The following is a 24,359-nucleotide window of genomic DNA, read 5'->3' as shown; positions in this document are numbered from 1 at the left end:
CACTCAACTACTTGAACTGTGACATGTAATATTTTTTCCCAGTAGCAAACTGAATAGGTGAAAAGTAATTTTTCTCTTTTATTTTGAACTGCAAATAAAAATCTTAGAAGACAGCTGTATTTAAATCTGGGGAAATAACTATGAAAAGCTAGATCTATTTCATTCTTTATAGTTAAATACATAAAATTACACATACCATAAGGAATAATTGAAACTTTAAAATCATTTTAAACTAATATTAAGAAAACAAGCCGTCCCTCTGGAGGGTCATTAGTTGAAATGTGTAAGTCATAACAAATACCATTTGTGGATGTATAGTGCGTTGTTCTGTGCTTTGAATGGGCCATGATGAGCAGGTTTGTACAACACAACAGCAACCTGTAGTGTTTTCCATGCGTGGTATTTTGAAACCTTTTGTTTGGTTTCTAACTAGGGAGAGAGAGGGGGGTAACAAGGGCTCATTTCGTTCTCTTGAGCTGTCTTAAAGGTGCACCAGATTGAGTTCAGTAAGCAAGGAAATATTTCTCCTTGTCTATCTAACGTTTGTTTATCCTCCCCTTGTAAAATCCAAAGTAATTTTCTTTTATGAACGTTGACTGAAGGGAGATAAACCGCCCTCGTGGGAGAGGAAGGTCAAGTTCAAAGTTTTTCTTTCCTTTGGGTTCAGGAATAAGCAAATGGAAAGACCAGCCAAACAACTGAGCAGCAGGCATCTGCTGGCTGAGCCCTCCCCCCAGCACTTTTTATGTACATAAGCAGAAGTCACTCCAGCAGCTGCGGCGCATTAGTTCCAATAGTTTAGCAGGCTGCTCTGTGGCGCTGACAAAGCCCGGCTAGCGCAGCGGCTTCCCTCCATGTTCCTTTGCGGAGGGAGAGCTCCAGGGCGATCTCTGGCAGGGGATCGACAGAGGAGGGTGACGTTGAATAGGCTTCCGCTGAGGAGTGCGCGCCCTCGTCTGCAGCCAGCCCCGTCTCCGCCGAGAGACTGAGGCAGGCAACCGAATGAACTAGCAGCAGCTGGATCCGAGCTGCTTCTCGGAACGTTTCTCCGGACTCGGAGGACTCGGAGCGAAGCAATCACTGGAAAGAGGCCAGGGAACCACGTTGCCCTGGATTGTTGCCAACTGTACAAAGTTGACCAGGGCGGGAAAAATGGCTCAGCAGACGACAAGCCCGGACACCTTAACCGTACCTGAAGTGGATAATCTGCATTGTTCAAACCCCTGGCTGAACGAGGATCTTGTGAAATCCTTGCGGGAAAACCTGTTGCAGCACGAGAAGTCCAAGACAGCAAGGAAATCGATTTCTCCCAAGCTCTCTCCTGTGATTTCTCCGAGAAATTCCCCCAGGCTTCTGCGCAGGATGCTTCTCAGTAGCAACATCCCCAAACAGCGGCGTTTCACTGTGGCACATACGTGGTAAGGTTTGCACAGATCATTGGAAATGGTGGCCGTTCTCCCAGTGATTTTTGCTCCTCCCGCCTTTCACTTTAGGGGTGGAGAGGGAGTGCCATTATCTTCCCTCACCTGTGATTTATCATAAATAATCTACCTTAACAACAAATCCTACAGATGTCCAAGTCAGGGCAGGAAGCCTTGAGATTGGTAATAGGAGTTGTCGAGGTGGGTGGTTCTCAAAGTTCAATACCTACTGCAAGTTCCTGCAAGAAAATTGGATTCCAGATGTCAATAAGAATGCAGTTTTCCTCCCATACTGATGGGGTGGCGGTTTTCTGATTTCTTCATCTAATGTCCCTGGCAGGTTCTACAACATGATTTTGAAAGGACCAAAAAAAAAAGAGGAAGAAATTTGTATCTTGCTTTCTTTTCTGCATGAGCCCTAGTTGAACAGAGATGTGTATAGTGTATGTGTGTGCAGTGTGTTCTTGTAGAATCTCTCCTCAGTTGAATGTGTCTGTAATCTCCGATATGCCTTTCAGAAAGAAAAGAAAGAGAAAGAAAGAAAGAAAGAAAGAAAGAAAGAAAGAAAGAAAGAAAGAAAGAAAGAAAGAAAGAAAGAAAAAGAGAGAGAAAGAGAGAAAAGAGAGAGAAAGAAAAAAAGAGAGAAAAAGAAAAAGTGAGTTTAGGGATGTTGTGCAGAAAGTTGCAGGCTAGCACCTGGTAATGTGTTCTTGGTAAGATTGTTGTGTTCTTTGAATTCAAATTCTTTGAATACTGTGTCAGTATTTCAATTCTTTCTGAATGTTTCTGTATTTTTATAATGTGTGAATTTGTTTTATGCATGTGCTTCCATCAGTTTTTCTAGGTGATTCATGATATTTTTATGCTCTTGGAAAAGCAAATATTAAGCTAAGCCATTGTGTGAGCTTATTATGATGTTTCTGCCCCAGAGAGAGGGGTCTGTGATGCACACGGTTAATTTTAGTAAGTAGTAGGTTCTATGTACTACCGGTAAAATGAATGTTACTTATGATTTGAAAGAAACATAACAAAAAGAATTAATGAGCATGTTAGCTGAGAAATTAATTTAATGATTTTTATAGTTTTTCTATAGAAAACAAACAATTTATGCCAGGAATGGAAAGCAAACCAAACCAAACCAAAAGAGAAGCAAGACTTCTAGGAAAGAAATAGCAAGTAGAGAGAATCAAAATCTACATTAGCAACATGGCCTCATCCAGGAATGCACTAATGTCATAGATAAAAAATAGATGACAAAGGAAATAAAAGGCATATTCTGCCCAAAGAAATGTCTGACCTCAGAATTTTAATTTTAAATAGCTAGACCTCTGATGGGGGAAGTGTTCTTATATTCCCCAAGATTTTAACAAGATGGCATTTTTAAGTTTAGTTAGATATAATGCTCATAAGAGGGGTAAGACAAACATTGAATTTTTCAGTCTTAAAGAGAATATGGAAAAATGGTGACTTTTCTATAAGGATGATATTGTTGAAAAATTTTGTCAGACATAAGCAGTGATTGAAAAGTATAGATAAACACTATGAGATGCTTTGGGGAAGAGGGGTGACTTGAAACCTGGTGTCAGGTGCCAGAGCAGCGAAACTGGCTGGAGTTCATGAAGGGTCAAGCCCAGAATTTTGGTATCCAGGGTCCCTTTCAGTTGAGATGCCGTTTTTTTAAAATACTGGAGCTCTTACATTATACCTGTTGTTGAATGGGTAAGCCTCAACTCAGCTGCTTGCTGCTTGCTTTCAATCTGACTGAAGCAACCTAGAGTTCAACTGAAGGTTATCTGAACTATTTGGACATGTTGAGATGTAAGGAAGGCAGGAAATCTCACGAAAACAGGCTTTCTTTGGAAATTTCTGGCACTTCCTTTTCTGGTGCTCTTTGGAGAGGCTCCAAAAGCACACATTCTGCCAATATTTCACTTTGGTGTGTTAGGTCTCAGCCAGATCAGGGAGGCATCGAAAGAGTAGTGGAAATAAAAAATAAAAATCATATCAATTCTCAATAACTCAAGAGGAAACAATAGTCCTCATGCGCTAAAAGCGTTCAGCAAGGAAGTTGGGAAGAGTACCTCAGATTTTTTCTCATTGGTTCAATGAATTCCAAAATATTTATAATATCTACAAGTACCTTTTGACGAATATTTCATCTGTGCTTTCATAAGCACTATATGCAATTTTAAAAACTGTTCCAGATTGTTCTGTGTTATATATATCAAATAAACCTCTGCTACGACCACCATACTCAAGTCCTCAGCTCCTTCTAAATTAGTAACCAGCAATTTAAATACTCACCTGGTGTGTTCCTGCCTCAGAATGTTTGTTCTTGCACCTGATTTCCCTTCCATTTGATATGCATATTTTAATCCCTACTGAGTCCAAAATGTTTCATTTGTACCTACTGATCACAAAGTTAGCAAGAGCTGTTTTGCAAATAATTTACATTCTAGTTGAAAAAAATAAATCATATTGGAAGGCATCTATTTTATGTTAAGGTAATCATGTTTCAACATGCTCTCCAAATCTCAGTGGATTGCCACTGTACATAGTTATTTATTGCTGCTGCTTCCCCTGGGGAGGTAGCACGCCCTGGGGTGCTTCATGGACATGGGATCCTACCATCCTGTTGTTCCACTATTTGTAACACATAATTTGCAAGGTTGTCAGGCTCAGCTGAATCAAAGAAAAAGACTATGGAAGACAGCACGTGTGAGGCAGGCCAAGCGTGTGATGAGTACACACATCACTTATGGTAGTATTCCCTGGCCAGGACTTAGTTTAATGGTCACACCTAACTACAAAGGAAGGAGGGAAACCTAACCTGTCTGTTCCCAGGAATAAGGCAAAGCAGATTTGGTGAATAGTTAGCCCATCTCAGTCACAGTATGTTAAAGGCTACCTGGTTCACCCTTCATCCCATAGCTGAATTCATAGAATAACATCTGTAATAACCAGTCATTTGCTATCTCTGCACACCTGGATGCAGTCAAAGAAATTCAATTTTTTTACAATATTGATGGGAAAGTCCTTTCTAATATATCGCTGAAGTTTCCTTCTCTGTAATTGTCACCAGGGGCCCAAGACCTGCTTTGAAAGTCCCAAGGCTTGAATCTCTCCTCCCTTCCATAATGTAAGAGGCCAGAGGGAAGGGGTTGGGTACGGACTCAGTGGAGGTGGGCAAGTGGGGGATGGGGCATCTATAATAGTGTCAACCATTAAACCTAAAGTTAATTGTAAAAAAAAAAAAGGCCTGGGGTAACTCACCGAGAGCCAGGGCCCTGTGCTATTATTCTTGGTACCCTTATTAATCATATTTTCAATGTTAGCATGCTTTTGAAAAATTCTTTTCTTTTCTTAACAAAATGCCCTAAGTTATTTCACCTTTATATGCTGTATTTACCAGGTTGATCCTGGTGATTTTTACCTAGACTGCATTTGAATTGTCATGGCCCATTTAAAGAGTAGGGTGTTGAACTGACATACTACTCCAGATACTGTATGACTTATACAGAGAACATCTAAACAGAGGCCAGACTACTAAAATTTAAATTCTGACTTTCTACTTACTAGTTGGGTGATTTTCAACAAGTTACTTAATATATGTCACAATTTCCCTGTTATGCAATTTCTTGGAAATAGTAATACTATCTATTTGTCATTGTGGTTTTATTAAGTTATTAAGTAGAGTTGTCTATAAATTATTTTGTGTTGCCTAGGTATAGACACTTAGTATCATTATAAGCTGATAGATTTCTTATTATGTGTGATACATCTATCTGCCTGCATTTTTAGGATCATATCTAAATGTTTGTAGATAATTACCTTGTAAAGTTGTTTGTAGATGGATTGGACTAAAAAGTACATATATGTTAAGAGACCAAGGAATGATGGGTGTATGCCTGTTTCATGGGAAAGGAGAAGGCAGAAGGGAGAGATACTGCTCAGGCACAGCCACAGGACTTGGTGCCTCTTCCCTACCTACTTCTGTTCCACGTCTTTCAAATCCCTCTCCTCCTGAGAGCCGCTTCCTGTTATCCCCAACTGAAAGCAATCTGCTGCTTTTTCTAAATCTCTAGCACATCTTCCTTTTGCTATTCCCTGAATGTTTATTAGTAATAATTATATCACTAGCCAATGTTTATTGAACACATCTGGTGCTGTGTGTTAGATTAGAACCTTCTCATGTCCATGATTTTCTTACCCTATTTTACTATTTTTACTATCTCATACCTCGTAGTCCAGTGGTTGTAGACAGGACTGTGCTTTCATCTGAGTAGGGAATTCCCTCTGATGTCAGCAGGAACTCCAAGATCAGTACAATCTCTGGTGAAGAAAACTTCCAGTGCAAGTTTATTTCAGGAAAATCGAACACCCAGGAAAATGTTTATATTTTTCAGGTTCTCTCTTTAGTTTACGCTGTGTTCTATGCACTGAATGAAGGGAAGTGTCCTAGGTGAAATTAGGCCATAGAGTTTCTTTGGGTAAGGTGGAGTCCAGATAATACTCGAATGTCTTATCTTCAAAATTTCTGTGTATGCATGTGTGTTTTTAACATACTCAAAGTAGAAGCACTTCATAGCACCCTTGAACAACAAAATAGTTTCTGTAGGTGGATTTTTGAAAAGCCTCTTTCAGGACACTTTTAGGAAGTCTTTAAAACTTCTAGGAGCCATATATATACATAAATATATATATATTGCTTATTATAAATTTCTCTTTACCAGGCATTGGCACTAGATATAAAATTATTTAGAAGTGAACATTTGCTTTCTTGAATCATAATTTCTTCAGCCACTGCAGTTGCTTTTATAGTTGTTGTTTTAAGAAAGAAGTATACTAAACATTCTTCAAGTGAAATTTTAGCACCCATCAAGGAGAAATCCATCCTTTTAAAGAATTTGTAGGTTAAACACAGAGAGAGAGCGGAGTAGTTTTTCAAAGACATTATTTACTGATTCTCTTTGGAAACTCTCCCTCACTCATACATTTGCCCTACTTAACTATAAGGTTATCTTTTCCCTGTCTCTTGTGTGAGGATACCCAGTGAAAGTCATTGCTGCTGCTCTCCTGGGAGGCGGGGACCCAGCAGTAGGCTGTGAGTGTAGTGTGATACCAGGATGTGGGGAGGAGGTTCTTTTGGAAGATCATTTGGTGAGAACAAGAGGAAATTATGCCAGTACATTGGGCGAGGCCAGTTGGCCAAATCTTTAGCTGTGTCCCTGACGTAATTGGCTATGTGTCTTCAGGGGAATCTTGGGGTACTGCAAGTTAAGGGTGCCTGTAGGTTTTGAAAGATTGTATTAACTTATACTAAAATCAGAAAACCCCAGGAAGACATTCCTGTTGAAGGACTTGTCAATTGACTTGTGATATTTAAGAAATTACAAAGATAAATATGTGACAAATAGTTACAGAGGAAACATGAAAACAACATGGAAGTGACCTGGTAGTTTATGATGTGTGTGTACTTCCGGTGACCTTTGACATTTACCTTAAAGAAAAGAAAAGATAGCCAACTGAAGCCATTTCTACTAGTGGTAAAAATACTTCCAAGCAAAAAGTCTTCCTTGTAAACTTGCTAGAAATGTTGAATGATAAGAAAATTAAACATTGAATCTCAAAGTTCATTACAGTAATTTTTAAATTATGAATTTAGTTTGGAACATTATTCTTTATATAAATTTCCTTATAAATAGCAAACTTTTGTGACAGAAGGTAACTAAATGAGCTTCAGCCTCCCTCTTTTTTTCAAAGACAGGAAGCTACCAAAATTGTTCTTCAAGTAATAGTTTCAGGAAGAAGCTTTATTATCACAATTGCAACAAAATTACTTCATGTTTTTTAATGTTTTTGCTTTTGGAAAAAATATCATGTTTTAAAACTGCAATGAATTTAATATATATTTTAAGTCATATATTTCCAGCTCTGCTGGCCATGTAATATTTGACCTTAGTTACTCAACCTTTTTGAATTGTAGACTCTACTTATATGGTTGTAAAGGCATTTGATATACAAGTAAAAAAAGTTACTAATTAAATTTACAAAATGATAACAAAACTACAGTACATTTAAGATAAGTTAAAACAAGTTCCAACTCACTGTTGTGAGAGAGGTGGATGCCGCATAGATAAAAACAGGACAGAATTCTGTAATTATTCTGTGACTCATAAAGAGGCTGCAGTACATTCAGAATGAGAGTATTGGTGGTATTCATTCTAGGGCACCATCAGCCAAAGCAAGATTTCAGGTAGGAAATATGAAAATCTGTAGATGATAAAAATTCTAATTTAAAATTTTATTTTGCTATATATTTAATTATATGTTATTTTACCATAGCCATCTCTTCTACTGCATATGTAAAAATTTTAAATATCATTTATGTTCAATTTTAAGGACATAAATACTTTCTGGCTACTTCAGATGAAATGAGATCAAAATGAGGTCTCGAAATGAGATCTTGAGTTGATATGAGAAGAAATTATCTGGTTTAATTTTGGAATAAAAACTTTAGGTTCATAATAATGTAACTTTAACTTTAAATGTATTATAGCATAGCTATGAATTATTTAGCTCCTGCTATGTGTTGAGTACTCTCTATATATTGAACCTTCTATATTAACCCTTCGTGACAAGATTTAGAGTAAGTATGTAAAACCTGTGTTTTACAAATGCAGATGCTGAGTCCCAGAAAAATCTTTGTATACCCAAGAGATGAAATCAGTTGAGTTAGAACTTGAACCTGGAAGTGACTAACTCTTCATCCTCTGTTCTTTCAGCAGTACTTCCCTTTGGGCCAAGAGCCACATTCACATTTTTTACTTCACTCTGCATGTATATCGAAGCCACAACAGTGAATGCTCAATGATTTTACAATAGTGGTTAGTTAACAGAAGGGTAGGGACACATCTTTCTGGGTATGAAATCTCAGTTCATTTGTTTACATATGTGGCCTATAAACATGTAGACATCCTTCTTTTCTCATAAAAATATGTGTATGGAGAGGAGAAATATATGTCTGATTCAGAGTACTTATTAAGTAAGACTGACATAAAAGGAAAACCAATCAGGATAATTTTATTTTCAACAAAGAAAAAGGCCTGAAAGGCTTGAGATCTAAAGAGAAAGATCAAGTCAGAAATCTATGCAGGTTTGGTTCCAGAAGAGCAAGCTGGAAGTGATGGTTTGCAGGCTCAAGTCACTAAGCAACAGAGCAGCAAACGTCTTGGTAACCAGAGCTGTCCTGACTCACAGACTGACTGCTCATGACTGGTTGGGCAGAGAGGAGGACCATGGCCCCTCTTACCTCAAAACAGTCTTCTTCTATCCGTCGGCCAGCCTTCATGCCGATCCCTTCATTATGCAGCAGTCTCCTTGACTTAGCAAGATATCTGCTTTTAGAATGGAAATCTCTCTGGGACTAGGAGTAAATACTATCTCTTTCATCTTTAAAATGGCATTTCTGAGATTGTTTTTTGAGGTGGGGCAATACGTCATAAATAAAATGTCAGATTTAATGAGAGGAAAGAAAGTGAAAACATTGGAATTAATGGCCTGACTTTGTTGCTTTCATGAACAAATATGTACAGAGCCAAATTGTCTGAGTTCATTTGGTGAGATTTGCCATTTATTTGGCACTTTCTACCTTATGATCTTTTCAATTTCATGCTTTTGTTTTGACTGTGTAGTTGGACCATAACTTTCTAAAAACTAGGAACCTCCACACGCATGAGTCTTTGCCTTTACAAGCACTGCCTGTATAATGTTCATCTAGTAAGTACCTGTTACTCGATTGAGAAGCATACCTCCCATTGCTGTGCTTCTCATGCTGCATTAAAAAGAAATTTTAAACTCAGTGATTAACCATGTATGTGGACTGTGTCACCATGACTTTGTGTGTGCATGTGTGTGCCTGTACGTGTGTTCTGGGTCTGCAGGTACTAGATGGATGTGATTTGACTTTGGTATATCTCCTATACTGATATGTGATAGTGTCACTAATCTGTTAAATATATGCATTTTAATAATATTTAGTTTATAATTTTAAGATAATTTATACCTGTTGTATTTCTGAAAAGCTTATTTAAATATATTTATGAGTCTTAAAAAATTACTGAATAACTACTTTGTTAAACTCTGATGACTAATCTTATCTCTTAGAATTCATAGTTGTTAAATTATACACCAAGAACTAAGCTTATAAAAGAAATGCCAAGATTTTGAGAAATCAAAAGCACCTTCTGTAGTTCCTTTTTTAGGATGACAATTTGAAGAAATTTGAACTGGCAGACACTAAGCACCACTTTTCTAAAGTAGGTCTTTAGAATAACTAAAATTGAATAACAGAAAGCCTTTTTGAAGAGATTTTGCCTATAAACATTATTTTAAAGTAAATATTTGTCCATAGTTTACATCCATTCTTGTGTTGTGGTAATTTTGAACCAACCAATTTCCTTTCTATTACCTTTATGAGATAGCCTTCTGGTCAAATTAGCTATTATTAAAATAAAGTGACTTCCTCTTTATATTATTAGTAGAGCACATGGTTTTTTCCTTTTTTATATAGCTGATTTCACATTTATATTTATAAATAGTGAGTGTGTATTGTTGACCTTTCGAAGTAAGATGTTCTGACTACTTGGATTATCATTTCTGCTTGTTTACCCTCTTTAGGCTTATAGTATTTACTTTGCTTTATTCTGTGCAGGGCGATTTTTATGACTTTCTATTGAGTGGTAACTAGAACAGTGTATGATTTATGGTAGTAATAACTAAAACATATATGAATTGGAGGCCTATGACGCACAAGGCAGAATGCTGTGGCTCTCCTCTGAATGGAATCTGGCTTCATTTAATAAAGCTCTCTTATTAATAACAAAGTGATGTCATTAATAGTGTGATCACTCCTGTGTCACCTCCCCAGTAAGGTACATATATGAGTCATTTGAACTATTTTTATTTAATACTTTTTGGTGGATTTACATTTTTATTTAAAGGCCTGTATTTCTGAAAATTATAGTTTCATATACTACTGTAACTTAAAAACCTGTGTTATTTACTATACATTGAAGATAATTTTAAAAGTACAATTTAAAAGGGCTAAATAGATTCAAGCTAGATACTATGACCTGCTAATTGTCTATCTGTCTCCTCTTTGTTTAAAAGATGTAGAAGACAAATTAAGTCTTTTTCCTTAATGTGAAAAGAATGGGAGGTATTTGAAAAGGAAGTAACCTTCTCATTATTTAATTCAATATTTAAAAATTCAGTAGACCACATCAACCATGTTTAAAGTCATCTTGGTACAATGTCAGATTGCTAATATACCAACCCAGTGATCTGAATCACGGACATTTCCAGTATCAGGAGGACATTCTGGTGGTTCTTCGGATCAGAATTACCTAGTTGAAGGTGAACATATTGAACTTGGGTTGTATGATTTCATTCCTAAGCAGAAAGTGAAGTATTGGTACCCTGTTTTAGGGCCATTCTATACTTATTAATTTTCTACCTGGTAGCTACACAGATTCCAGGAAGCATAAAACTGTGTTCCATGGAAAATACTGTGTGTGCTAATGGCAGCTTCCAAGTTCTACTTCCAAAGGGCACAAACACGGACATTTTATTTAAAAAGCATAGGATCTCTATGTAAAGAGGCAAAAGCTGAGGTAAGTGAGGAATCCAATTTTCTATACTTTTGTAGTCTTATGAATTTATTTAATTCTAGACTAGAATATCCACACAGGACCACCCACATAATTTGCAGAGCCTGGTATAAAATGAAAATACAGGATTACTTATTCAAAAAATACTAAAAATTTTATGGCAGCAACAGCAAGAACATTCTCACCAGCACAGGGCCCTTCTGAGAGGGAGGCCCCGCCCATCTGCTCGGGCCACACCCATGAAGCCAGCCAGGCCCCCACAGGAAAAGCCACATTTATAAGCAGCTCCATTAGTGATGTCAGAGCTGTCCTTTGAGAAACTCTGTCTTAGAGGAGCATCTTGATTCATCACTTCCTTCTGTGTCAGTAGAGACTCCAGAAGACTCTGCTGTGTACTGAAATAAAAATGAAAGTTTCAATAAAAGTCGGCAGCATACCAGCTATAAATTAAGGAAAAGCATTATCTCATATTCATCTTGAGGGCTTTCTTTGCAAAATGGTTTATTTTATGTATACATAAAATAAAGGCAGCATTGCTTTTGCATTTAAAGTCACATTGATTCGTTCAGTATCAGTGATGGAAATATAACATTAGCATTTGACACCGATGCTCACCTCTCCTTCTTGAATCTGTCTCATTCACTAGCTTAACTCCTATTTTTGTAAGATCTCTCTCTTCCTCTTTCATTGACTTTATTTCCAGCACCTTAAATCAAAGTGCACCCCCACCCACTTTGACCTCATTTCATTCAGTCTGCTCCCTGTACCATCAGCCTGACTTCTGTCCCAGCTCCAACTATTAGCTCCATTTAAACAACAAAACAAACAAGCAAGCAGAATCAAAACAAAGATACTGAAATAGAGAACAAGGGGACAGTGACCAGAGGGGAGAGGGAAGGGAATTTAAGGGGGAAAAAGGGGAGGGATTTGGAGGAACAAATAGGAAGGACACAGGGATGAGAACTAAGGGGGGTGGAAATGGGGGGGAGGTGGGGAGCATGGGGCAGGGGAGGCTGGGATGGGAGAAATAGACAAAAAACTGTACTTGAAAAATAACTAAATAAAATTATTTAAAAAAAAACAAAAGCCAACTGTTTTAACCTGGCTTGAGTTCCATATGCCTCCCTGGGCATTTCTACTGGGGATGTCTACTCTTAGCTTAGGTATTACACATGAAAAATTAAGCTGACTGTTTCCTCATTTCTGGTTTTTCTGTCTGTTTATGAAATACTATTTCCAAGTGAACCAGCCTGAATCATGTTGACTTCTGCTTTGCTCCCCCTCTGCACAGACCTACAGATAATTCACCTAATATCTCTTGCTTTGCTTTTCTTTCCCATCACTGCCACTGATTTTAGCACTTAGCCTGATGTTTGGACTGTTTCAGTCAACATCCTAACTTTGTGTGCCACCATCCTTCCCTTCCCCTAAAGAATGTCTACTTAGGCTGTCTCCTTACTAATTTCAACATTCTGCTGTGGCTGCCCACCCTCTACAGCAGTGGTGAACAATTTTTTCCCATAAAGGGCCAGATAGAAAAAATTTTAGGCTTTATGAATCGTATGGTATCTTTGGCAACTACTCAATTCTGCAGCTATAGTGCAAAAGCTGCCATAAGAAATATAAGTGGATATGCATACATTCAATAAAAAAACCTCATTTATAAAAAAAGAAAGGAGGCTGGATTTGGTCGTTGGCTATAGTTTGTCAATCCCTGGTCTACAGTCTAAAGTTTATTCTCCACAACTTGGCACTTACATCTCTCTCATTAGTTCCAAACCATCCTCCACAACCTTATCTGGTATTGCTTCCCGTGAATACTTCAGTCATTCATTCTGGAGCTGAATTGAGAGGCGGGTTTTTCAAACTCAATACTACCAACAATCGAGCCTGAATAATACTTTGTTGCAGGGGCTGTTGCATGTATTGTAGGATATTAAGAGTATCCTTAGGTAATACTACCCAGTAGATATCAGTTATATATACTCTATTATGAAATCTGAAATGTTTGCAAACATTGCCACATGTTTCCTGTGGGAACAAAATTGTCCCTATTTGACAACTATTGATCGAGAGGGTAAGCTTTGTAAAGCGGGGAACCAGTTCCATGTCAGCCACTGCTGCATCTCTAGCACCTGGCACAAGTATCACAACACAGAAGGAGGTCCAGGGCATACTGCCTGGTCCAACTGTGCTACTCATTTGTTAGGGAGTGGGAGATCTTAGGGGAATCATTTAAACTCTACAGGCCACAATTAAATTTATCTGTGACTAGTACTATTACTAATTCACATGCTTCATAGAATTATTGAAAAGTTCAAATGATATACTTAATGAAAAGACCTTTGGAAAGAATAAAGTACTAGTCATGTGTAATGCAAAAATAGTATTGGTGGAATACAGGGTAATCTGAACATATAGAAATATAGGAGTTTAAGTTCCCTCATGTACTGTGACTACTCTGTGCACATTACTATGTGGGATACGATTGTCAACTGACATGCTCATTCTCCCCCCCCCCAAACACATACACCAGGGATTTACATGCTTAAATGAAACACAGTCAATTTTATCTTTCTTAACAGAGTCACTGCAAATAAAAGGAAGTGACATTGTGAGTTATCACCCCATGCTAAGCTCACTAAGCCACAAGTGTATGCATTAAACATTCTCAAGAGTTGGAATCTGAGATTCAGTTCAGTTACACCAATCTATAACATTTCTCAGCTAGCTAATGTCCTTCTGAAATAGCCAAATACAAAATTGTAGTTCCATTTAAAGTGTTAATTTCACTGGTGCCACTTGTGTTTCAGTGCATGGAACAGAGACATTTTTAATGTGAGGTCTGTGCGTGCCTTTTCACAAAATTGCAAGAGAATATAATGCTTGGAGTACAGCTACCATTTTGCTCTGAAGATATTTTCTTTATCTCAGGACTGCCTACAAGGATAAGAGTCAAAAGCTAAATATCCTGTTATCTTTTCATCCAATCAAAAAATAACTTAGGTGTGTCTACTCTATTTCTATCACTATTCAGGGATGTAGCTTGTAGCATATATTCTAGTGGGGAGAAGACAAATGTACAAATAAATATTTCAGTAGGCCAGAGAATAGCAAGTACAGTAAAGAAGAATGAAGCAGGGTAAGCGGATAGGGAATGTTAAATAAGCTGTTTCAGAAGTACTCTCTAAAAGTAATGTTTGAGTAGAGATCTGAAGGAGGTGACTGAGTGATCCTATGACTATCTAGGAGAAGAGCATTTCAGGCAGAAGAAATGACAAGTTCAAAGTCCCCAAGGGAGGATGTGATTGGTGTGTTTCAGGGAGGGAGATGTTATGGAAAATGATGTCAGAGACCTAGAGAGGGGTCAGTGCTTTGAGGCTAATAGTAAGGGATGGTGTTTTTGGTTTTTTTTCTTTTTTTGTTATGACAGTGTTGTATTGGAGGGAGACCGGATAGCAGTGTGAATGTCTGCTTTAGGGAGAGCCACAGTCTGACTAAAATTTTGGGAGAATCATTTAAACTCCTTTGTAGGAAATACTGATGTGGGGAAAAGGCAGAAATAAGGAGACCAGTTAACACACTGTTGCAATAATCCAGGTGAGATGTAATGGTGGCACAGTAGTGTAGTGAAAGGAGAGGTGATTTTGAAAAAATGGTCACAGTTCTCTCTGGAAACAGCAGATAATAGCAAGAAGGACACTCACTTCTTCTTTGGGGCCCGTGGTACACACATTTGGAAGGAAAAATAGCAACCCCTTTAGAGAGTTGAAGTAAATCAGTGTCATCAATGGACAGCTAGTAATGTTAGAGCAATAAGGTGCGGAAACAGAGCAGAGGCTGAGTACAAAAGATTTTACTGATGACATCTGTGACTGCTAGAAATCACAATGGAGAGATTGCAGGCTAGGGGGAAGGTGGGAACATAAGTCACACTAGGGGATTTACAGAGTCATCTGGGAACTAGAGCCTGTTCTTCTTGTGGTTCTTGTGGTGACGATTGTATGTCAAAGATAAGAATCTTACTTGAAGTTGTGCAGTAGAAAAACACAACTCTTCTGCCAGATGGCCATTCTCTTGGGTTTATTTTAATTCATTTCAGACATTGCTAATTCACCTTCAGTGCATCTATAGAAGTGGGGGAGAGAGGCAGTGGGAATCAGGTTGGCCAGACCTGTCCAGTTGTCTTCACTCCAACATTTCTGTCTGATAAAGTCATGTACTTCCCGTCTCTTACCATACATTCATGTTCCAGTGATTGGAGATGTGGTAAAAGATACAGACAGGTGATTGGGAAATTTTTAGTATCCAGAAGGATGGCCCTGGGGCAGATTTTTCTAACAGGAAAATACTTTTTTTCCCCTTGCACTGATTACAAAGTTATTTTCTTAAGCATGATGTTAAAATTAGATATTTTTATGTATTGTTTTAATTTTATTGCATTTATTGCAGTTACATTGGTTAATTAAGTGATAAGTTTTCATGTGTACAATTCTATAATACATCATCTGTATATTGCATTGTGTGTTTTGGGTGGTGAACACGCAATGTAAAACTAGATGTTGAAGAACTAAAAAAAAATTTCTGATAAAACTATATGTAGTACTTGCCATAGTGGTTCCTACATATAGTTATTACAATGATACTGCTTTTATTAAATAAATAGGTTTTATGTGTAAGCATAAAATGTTTTTTAAATAGCAAGACTATGCAACATTTTAACATTTACACAGGAATGTTTTCATAATCATATTTGTGAACAAAACAAATATGAAGTTGGTAGAACACAGCTTTCTCTTTGGAGTTTGAATTTTTGGTTTATATTGCCTGCTTGGGAATTTGTATTAGGTAAGCTACCTGGTTGTTAATAGGATATATGATCTTAGTCTTAGAAATGTGCCCTGAAAACCTGCAAAGCAACATGTGAAAACTTTTTTTTCCCTGAGGGAAAGGGCAAGCCCGGACACCTTTTAACCTGTAAGAATTATGTAGCTCTTGCTGTGATTGATTGGTTGGCTTTTCTTCAAGAAATGCTCCTGGTATGTGTTTTATGTTCTGACAGTGCCATGGCTTTGCTGATCAGCACGTCACCTCCTGTGAATACGTGGGCATGCTTTTTGCATTTGCTCTTGGAGCCTGGGAAGCATATTTCAACACACTATCTAGAATTGGCTGGAACATGCCTGTTACTCCCAGCTGACTCTGATGACGCTCTTGCCAACGTAGTTCTACATCAACACCACTCTTTGGTGGAAAACACACCTTCAGAACACACAGGGTGGCCCATTTAAAAGAGGAAAAGCATCAATTTGAAGAGGACTATATTTTAAAGAAAGCACTATAAGATATACTCTTGTCAGTTGCATCCTCCACAGAGCATAGAACTATAAACAGCATCACTCAACAACCCCCTGCCCAAAAGCGTATGCAGCTCTAACTTCTAAAGAGAGGCTTATGCTGAAAAGAGAACTCTCTTCTATACTTCTCAGCATGCTAGGTAGGCAGGCACATCTAGCCTTTTGTTTCTTTATCTACATAATTATAACTGTATTCATTAAAGAAAGTATAAGATGTCAGAGCTGATGGGATGCAGTATATGAGACGGCATTGCTTTTTATCTGCTCAAAATTCAGTTTGGCATTTCAGTGGGTAAATAGATTGTACTCTTAGCATGAGCCATTTTGGCATATGCCCATCTTGTTTTTTGACTTGTTTTTCGACTTGTTTTTTGACTCATCCTGACTATCCTAATGAATGTTTGGGGTAGGCATATTACTCAGTTGTCTGGGTCTATAGACAGGAAACCAGGCACTCAGAAGTAAGTCCTGTTACCATAGCTATTTAGAAAAAAACAAAACAAAACTCTCTGCTGTACAAAAGAAGGCTCAATATCACTGGCATATGAACTGCAATTACCTTTATTATGACTCTATACTACTCATCCTTCATTTTAGTCATCCTAGTCTATTCCAACTCATTATAATAATGGGGACAACAGAATGGATTTACAATTTTACCCCTTTTCTCCTGACAGCCAGCAGGATTTTCAGTGACACATGCTTTGATCTGTCTGCTTTTAAAACTCTTAAGCAGGGCAGCTCTAGACAGACTTCTCTCAGAAGGTTTTATAATCCTAATAGACCTCATCATGAGTTCTATATTTATGCTTGTTTAAACACATCAAAGTCCAGCTTTATACCAGGGGCCACTTGGAAAGTTAAGGTCATCATCTTCTTGTTGTAGCCATTGGGTTACTGTCATACTGTCATGCTTAGCGATAATGATGGTTGACCTTGTAACGTGATCAAAAGTAGTAGGCTACAATATAGGAATATTAAAAATGCTTTGCAGTGTGTTCTTTCTTCTGCTGTATTTTGCCCATAATTAATATTACGGTCACAATTAACTCCAAAATATTCTGTGTTTCCTGTATGGAAAAAAAAAGATGTGGAATGGACATATGAAATGTAAACTTAAGCATCAGAGCCAAGACACAAACACTTTAAAGAGATGAGTGTACAGGTCAACCAGCTGATAGGATTGGTCAGAATTTGAGTAGGCCTGAAAGAGAATCACGAAAGAAACAATTGGCAGTGCTTTTCAAATGTTGCCCATGAGAGAGGAGCTGTTGGTTAACAGATGTACATTAAACATTCACATTATGTTAATAATCTTAGAAATAGCCTTTTAATCTGTTTAGCTGGCTTTCTATCTAACCTATCATCTATTTATCTGTATCTTTTGTTCTAGTTCACTATTTATCAAGTAGTCTTTTGATTATTGTCTTCATTTTTATATAGGACTGTCTACGTGAAGGGAAGTACTAGGTCGGATGGTCAAAGCCTTAAACTCTGCACACTGATTGTAGTGCTCAATATAAAGAAAGTAATAGCATTTGGATTCTGTTCAGCAGTTCAGTGAGTGTGTGTGAAATGGGTTTGCTCCCGAGAGAAGAGTATGCTCTCTCGTGCTGAGAGATTAGTTTTTTGTGTCTATGAAACTCAGTGCCAGATTCTAACCTTAGCAGTGTCTCTGAGGTACTGCCAATCTTCAAGGCCTTTGGAGAAGTTTTCCCTGGTGAAACTTCTCTCCAATGCCATGCCCTGAGCATTTTCACTAGAAACTGTGGGGGCACTAATGTACAGTTTAAAGCTGTAATGACAGTAAGAATGAGGGGAAGATTTTATTTCCATAATCTCATTTCTCCATGGAAGCTCTTTGGTGAGACAATTGTGACAAAGGCTTTGAAATTTATTTTCTGCTATGTCTCACATCTAGCACAGAATTCAATACGTCTTTTTTGTTTGCTTGGTTTTTTTTTTCTGGCAGTATAATGTCTTAAAGAACTTGGTCAACCATTTTAGGACATATGTTCAGCACTCAGAGGCAGTTTGTGGAATTTTCTGGACTCTTTTATTCCCCCTTTTTACCCTTTCTCAGATCTAGTAGCTTAGAGAACACCCTGAAGTGATATAGCATTCACCCCAAAAGTTATATCTCTTAGGGAGTTTCACGTTATAATATGGGTTTTTGAAGACAGAAAAGCCTTTGTGACCCAAGTTCATAGATCTCAAGTTGTAAAAAGACAGATTTGTGGGACAGGGTTCATATCAACCACATTAATAGTTGTGGCCATGTTAACAGAAGAGACTGATTATTTCCTGGAAGCACTCTGCACCAAAATGATGTCTTTTCAATATTTAAGTGTCACGGTACATGTTGATTGTTAAGGCTATTACAAAAACATATGAGAGGAAGTTGATGTGAAAGTGGGGGTCAGTGCTGATACATTTGTTTTTCAGACAAATGTCCTCTAGAGAAGGGCATCTGAAATAGTTTGCTATCACAATGTTGGTGGCTTAAAACAACAAATTTATTTGCTCATAATTCTCAAGTCTGTAAGTCCCAGATCAAGGTGTTGGTTGGCAAGGCCGTCCTGTCCACAGAAGCTCTAGGGGATACTGTTTCATACCTTGTGTAGCTTCTAGTGGTTGCTGGCTTCCTTGGCTTGTGGCCACATCCCTCCAGTCTTTGCCCTTATCTTCACATGCTTCTTCTCTGTGTCAGTCTTCTCTGTGTGTCTCTTATAAGGATGTTTGTCATTGCACTTGGGGCTCATCTGGATAATCTAGGATAATTGTCCTCATTTCCAGTTCCTTAACTATATCTACAAAAATGCTTTTTCCTTACAAGGTAACATTCACAGCTTCTGGAGTTTAGAATGTGGACATAACCATTTGGTCCCACCATCCAGCCCATTACAGTGTCTAAAGCTATAGCTTGTTGTGCGACTCTCTGAAAAAAGCCCTTCTGACAGCGTGAGGTCTGGGCCATGTTCACATGGATGATACGTTGAGACTACTCCAACAGGTCCTGAGGATTTCAGCTTGAACAGGGCTTCCTGGGAGAAGAATATAAGAACTTCAAGTGGACAGCAGCAGTGGTCATAAACATTAACTATAAACATTAACTATATTTCCCAATAGTATTCCTTTTGTAGGGGGAATAAACGAAGAGAAATGTTTCAGTGATATGAGAGGCCAGTGTGAAAGAATGACTTTGCCCTCTCCATTATACAATAATCCTTCTTTCCAATGTGAAATGATGGCAGAGTTTCTACATAAGTAGAAAAGTTGTCTATTTCAGGACATTTACCTAATTGTCCTTCTTGGGCTAAATTTAGGATTCTTAACAGCCCCACACCTGGTAGGGAAATATAAAACCTTTGTACTTACATGAAATGATACCATTTTAAGGTAAGATAAAAGAATAGGAGTTCTGGAACTGGGTTGGTCAAATCCTCACTTTGCTATAAATTGGCTGTAAGATTGAATGTCTTCTACTTCTGAGTATGGTTTTCTAATTTGCTAATTAGGGATAAATAACATACAAGAAAAGTTTTAAAAGGTTGTTTGAGTGACTAAACATGATAATTTGTAGGATATGTCCTTTATATAATATTACAGGCTAAAAAGATGATAGTGATAATTGTTATCAGTAACAAAAACAATAATTATGGTTAGAGAAGATCCTGCTGGTGCCCAACACACGTTCTTTCAAGCAGGTCCATTCCCAACACAGTAGTGATTCCCCAGACAGCCCAGCTAGTCTCCTAATCCCTAAATCCCATTGGAAGTATTCATTCATTTGAAGCATTAAAACTCAAAATGTTATGGGTAAACTATTAAACTTCAATAATATACTGTTAGAAATATTTTCTCTAGTCAGCTTTTTATTCTCCTAGTCTCTCTATTTTACCAACTGTGGCGGTTTTTATAAACTGCTTGAAGAATGTAATTTCGGGTTTCTTGAAAGGAAAGAATCTGGATATGTAAAGGTGGTTTTGATGGGGATGTAATTAGTCACTTTTATGTGATGCTTTCATCTTTAAATTTAAAGTTTCTTCTCTCCTATAACTTGGAAAAAGGAAAGCAGGTTCTGTGAAAGAAAATATATAGAATTTAATGCTAATGTCCAAGACAAATTTCTCAAGAACTTCAGAGCCATCACTCAGTGTTCTGTTCCTGTGAGGCTGTATTACTCTGAGACAACAAAGTGTTCATTGTGCAGTTACTTATTAAGAATTCTTATTGTCAGGCAAATCCATTGAAAGTCCCTGCTTTTAAATAGTAAATTCAGGGATTAAGGTGAGTTTACTACCTGGATACAGGTTTCAAAAAGAAAAGAGTTGATGTCAGCTTTTTTAGAGACTTAGAGAGAAGAGGGGCCTAGGAGAAATCATCTTGAGTTTTGACTAGATGATAAAACCAAGGTCAAAAGTAGGATAGAAAGTACCCAAGGATACACATTAGGGCAATGTGAGACCTAGGGTACACTTCAGTTGATGCAGTTCAATGTGCTTTTTGGTCTGACTCAGAGCCTTTGAGAATGGATATGGAAGAAGAGTGGAGAGAACTTGTCATTTATCCTTATCTCTGCTCAGTGGCCACTTGATTTATTTGTTTCATAACTCTTGTTTTGACCCCGGTTGGACTGCAGCATTGCATACTGAATTTTGGCTTACACTAGGTGCCTTGAATACAAGAAGTAATCATGTAGAAATGAATGATCAGATCAGTTCACTGTAAATCTAGCGACCTTTGTTGTTGTTCCTCCTCTGCCACTAGTTAGCTGAGTGATCTCAGGCAAACTGCTTGAATTCTCATTGGCTCACTTTCCTCATATATAAAGGAAGGACTCAGAGTCCTTTACAGTGCAAAATGCTGTGCTTTTTCATTTCTACCTGAATAACTCCATATATTGCTGAAGCAGTAATAATTACTTAGTTTTTAGCTACTGATGGTATATTCCCCTACAACCTGAAAGAAAAGGAAACTACAAATTTAATTCCATTATTGCATTTGTTTCTGTTTTCACCCAGGCATCTTGACTTCATAGATTCCATACCCTCATGTGCAATGTTTCATTCAAAGACTTGAGTGATGGTAACAAAAAGAAAGGAGAATCTCTTATATCTAAATTCCACATAACTGTGCCACTATTTACTGTTTCTGTATAAGTTATAAATGTGTCAAAAACCTAAAAGTAAATGAGAACTGCCTATTGTTGGAAAGTTTACTGAAGACAATACTTATAATCCCTCATCCTTTCCCCCACAGTTTTCATTTTAGAGTAAAAATATCAGTAGGAAAAAGACATGGCTGAATATTCAAGTAAATACATGGGAGTAGATTTATGGTCATTATTGAAAATAATTTAAATATATGGGCACTTTAGAAACAAAGAATAAATGATAGAGGGTTATATACTTGGAAGGTCCAAACTGCTGATAATTTTCTATACTTAAAATAAATGGGCAGCAGACATTAATGTATTAAATGATTTATGGATTAATTCATTACTCAGTTTTAGAATACCAACAGTAATATAGTATTTCATACTTTTTAAATCCTCACCTGAGGACATTTTTTTTCCATTTATTTTAGAGAGAGAGAGAGAGACAGACAGACAGGCAGACAAACACCGATGTGCGACAGACGTCGATCAGTCGCCCTGACCGGAAATCAAACCTGCGACCTTTTGGTCTGTAGGACAGTGCTCCAACCACCTGAGCCATAGGGGCCAGGGCATATTTTATACTTTTATAATAATTCATGTGGAGCATTTCTCCCGTGGTTGACCAATTCTTGTTCTCAAGGGTATGTAAAGAAGAAATGTTTATAATGCAGTTTCATGTGACCAGAGTGATTAGGATCCAAAACCTCACCCTTTAATGAGATGTTTGAGGTTGATTAAATTAATGTTTTAAAATAGTAAACCACTCTAATATATCACAGTATTATAAAAAACAACTTCATAAACTTTATAAAATTAATAAAAATATTTCATTAAATTTAATTAATGTTCACAATATAGCAAAGCATATTATTAGTCTCACCTATGAAATTTCAAATTTTAGATAAAGACTAAAAATGAGCCCAACTTCACATATTTTTAAATGCACATATTTAAAATTATACACATAAAACAGCTTGCTGTCGACCCAGTGTTTAACTCATCATCAGGGTTTCGCCATTTGTGTGTGAATACAAATGAATGTGTATATACGAATGTACAAATGTGCATTGACAAATGGCTAGATATACATGTACACATACATACTATATGGACTCAAATTTTATTGCTCTCAACTCTTGGTTTTGCCAAGACACAATTAGACAAAACTATATTTCTCAAAGCCCACTTTTATGCCGAAAAATACGCAAAGCATTGCTTTTCTACCACTTCATGTTATACATTAATGATTCATTACTGCTACTCTTTCTGCTGGCAGAATATGTTAAAATTTATTCAGTAAGAGATATTGGTGCTATGGCATGTATTGCCTCAAATATCTGCATATGTGTATATCAAATAAAATGTGCATAGGTTTCAAGACTAAAATTTTTAGATAAATGTCTTAATTTTATATTGATACAGTGAGCCAATTATGTGACATGTGTGTAGTTTGTTCAAAATATTTGTCATACACTGTACTTAATTGATTTGCAGATTGTAGGGAAATGCAATACAAAAATAATAAATTTTGAATATAAAAAGATTCTAGTCACCATGAGTAGAAGTACAAATTAGTATGATATTATTTGCCCATTATAATTAAATATATTAGTAAAATATATAATTATTAGTTTTCTGAAGTGGAAAAGAAGAAAATTAAAAAACAGTAAGAAACAATGATAAAAAACAATGATAAAATTAAAAAAACAAAGCTAAGAAAACAATGATCTTAGCTTTGAAATAATTATTCTCCAAATGTTCAGCATTTGGAATGCTTCTAAATATTTGCTGGTATAGGTGAAGCTGTTGTGAACTCTTTATTTTTCCTTACACCTGTCTTTAACCTGTCTGGTCCTGATTGCTTACTTCATGAACTCTGGTACATTCTGTCACATTGCTTTCAAAGGGATTGACATCAGTTTACAATTTTCAATAATACTGTTTCGTATTTAGCCATGCTGAATAGTATAATTTAGAAGAAATGTCTGCCTGTTTACGTGACATAAAATACTAACTCAAGATTATCTTCAGTAAGGAGCAGTATTTTGTTTGTGCGCACTTTGTAATTTCATTTGCCTGACCACTCCGCTCAGGCCCTCCAGCACCTGCCTGCCTGGTGGGCCTCTGCAGTTGTCCATTCAGCATGTGTCTGAGTCCTGTCTTATTCATGGAGATTGGAGTCTCTGTTTATTTGAAACAACTGTCCCCAGGTCTTTTGCCCTTTCCTTTAGTTTAAAAGTTTGTATTATAAAGTTTTGTTTCTTAACAGATATTCTGCATTATTGTCTGTTTGCTTTTTTTACTGAGAAAAACTAAATATATTCATCTGAACTATGCTTTAGTAAATAATGCAATACATGTTATCTCAGTACTACTTATAAAATATATCATTCATCTTTTGCAAAGCCTGTTTAATATTTTGAGGAATCCTAATATTTTGAAGTCCCTGACTTAAGAAAATAGAGATTCCCCTCATTGTAACATCTTCAAATTTGTCTGATAGTATTTCGAGACATTTGCTGAATAATTTAGAACCCAAACTCTGGGGCAAGAGTAGAGTTGGGGTGCAGAGTGGGATGCACCCCTATTGCTTAAATAGAGTTAATGGAAAACAAAATATTTCCTCCAGTTAACCTCCCTGACATTAGTAATTATACTTTTCTGTTCATCTCTTAGTCTAATCTCTTAGTCAGTTTATGTTTCTAGATTCACAGCTTTAAGATTTGAATTTTTATCTGCAGTATCACTT

The 24,359-nt window shown here is 37.0% G+C and overlaps 1 protein-coding gene across 1 annotated transcript in view; it reads left to right on the top strand.

Annotated features, from left to right (window-relative positions):
* The first annotated feature begins 804 nt into the window (after positions 1–804).
* PDE4D (phosphodiesterase 4D) overlaps positions 805–24,359 on the top strand; it is a 658,809-nt gene continuing 635,254 nt past the window's right edge. The window contains exon 1 of the mRNA XM_053657205.1: positions 805–1,418. Coding sequence (XP_053513180.1) covers positions 1,153–1,418 — 266 coding nt within the window. The 5' untranslated portion in view covers positions 805–1,152. The remainder of the gene's footprint in view (positions 1,419–24,359) is intronic.

The sequence above is a fragment of the Artibeus jamaicensis genome, unplaced genomic scaffold (genome assembly GCF_021234435.1).
Source record: "Artibeus jamaicensis isolate MK-2021 breed Jamaican fruit bat unplaced genomic scaffold, CSHL_Jam_final scaffold_369, whole genome shotgun sequence".
Lineage (NCBI taxonomy): Eukaryota > Metazoa > Chordata > Mammalia > Chiroptera > Phyllostomidae > Artibeus > Artibeus jamaicensis.
Note: the sequence above shows the minus strand (reverse complement) of the source record. Positions and strands in the feature narration are given on the sequence as shown.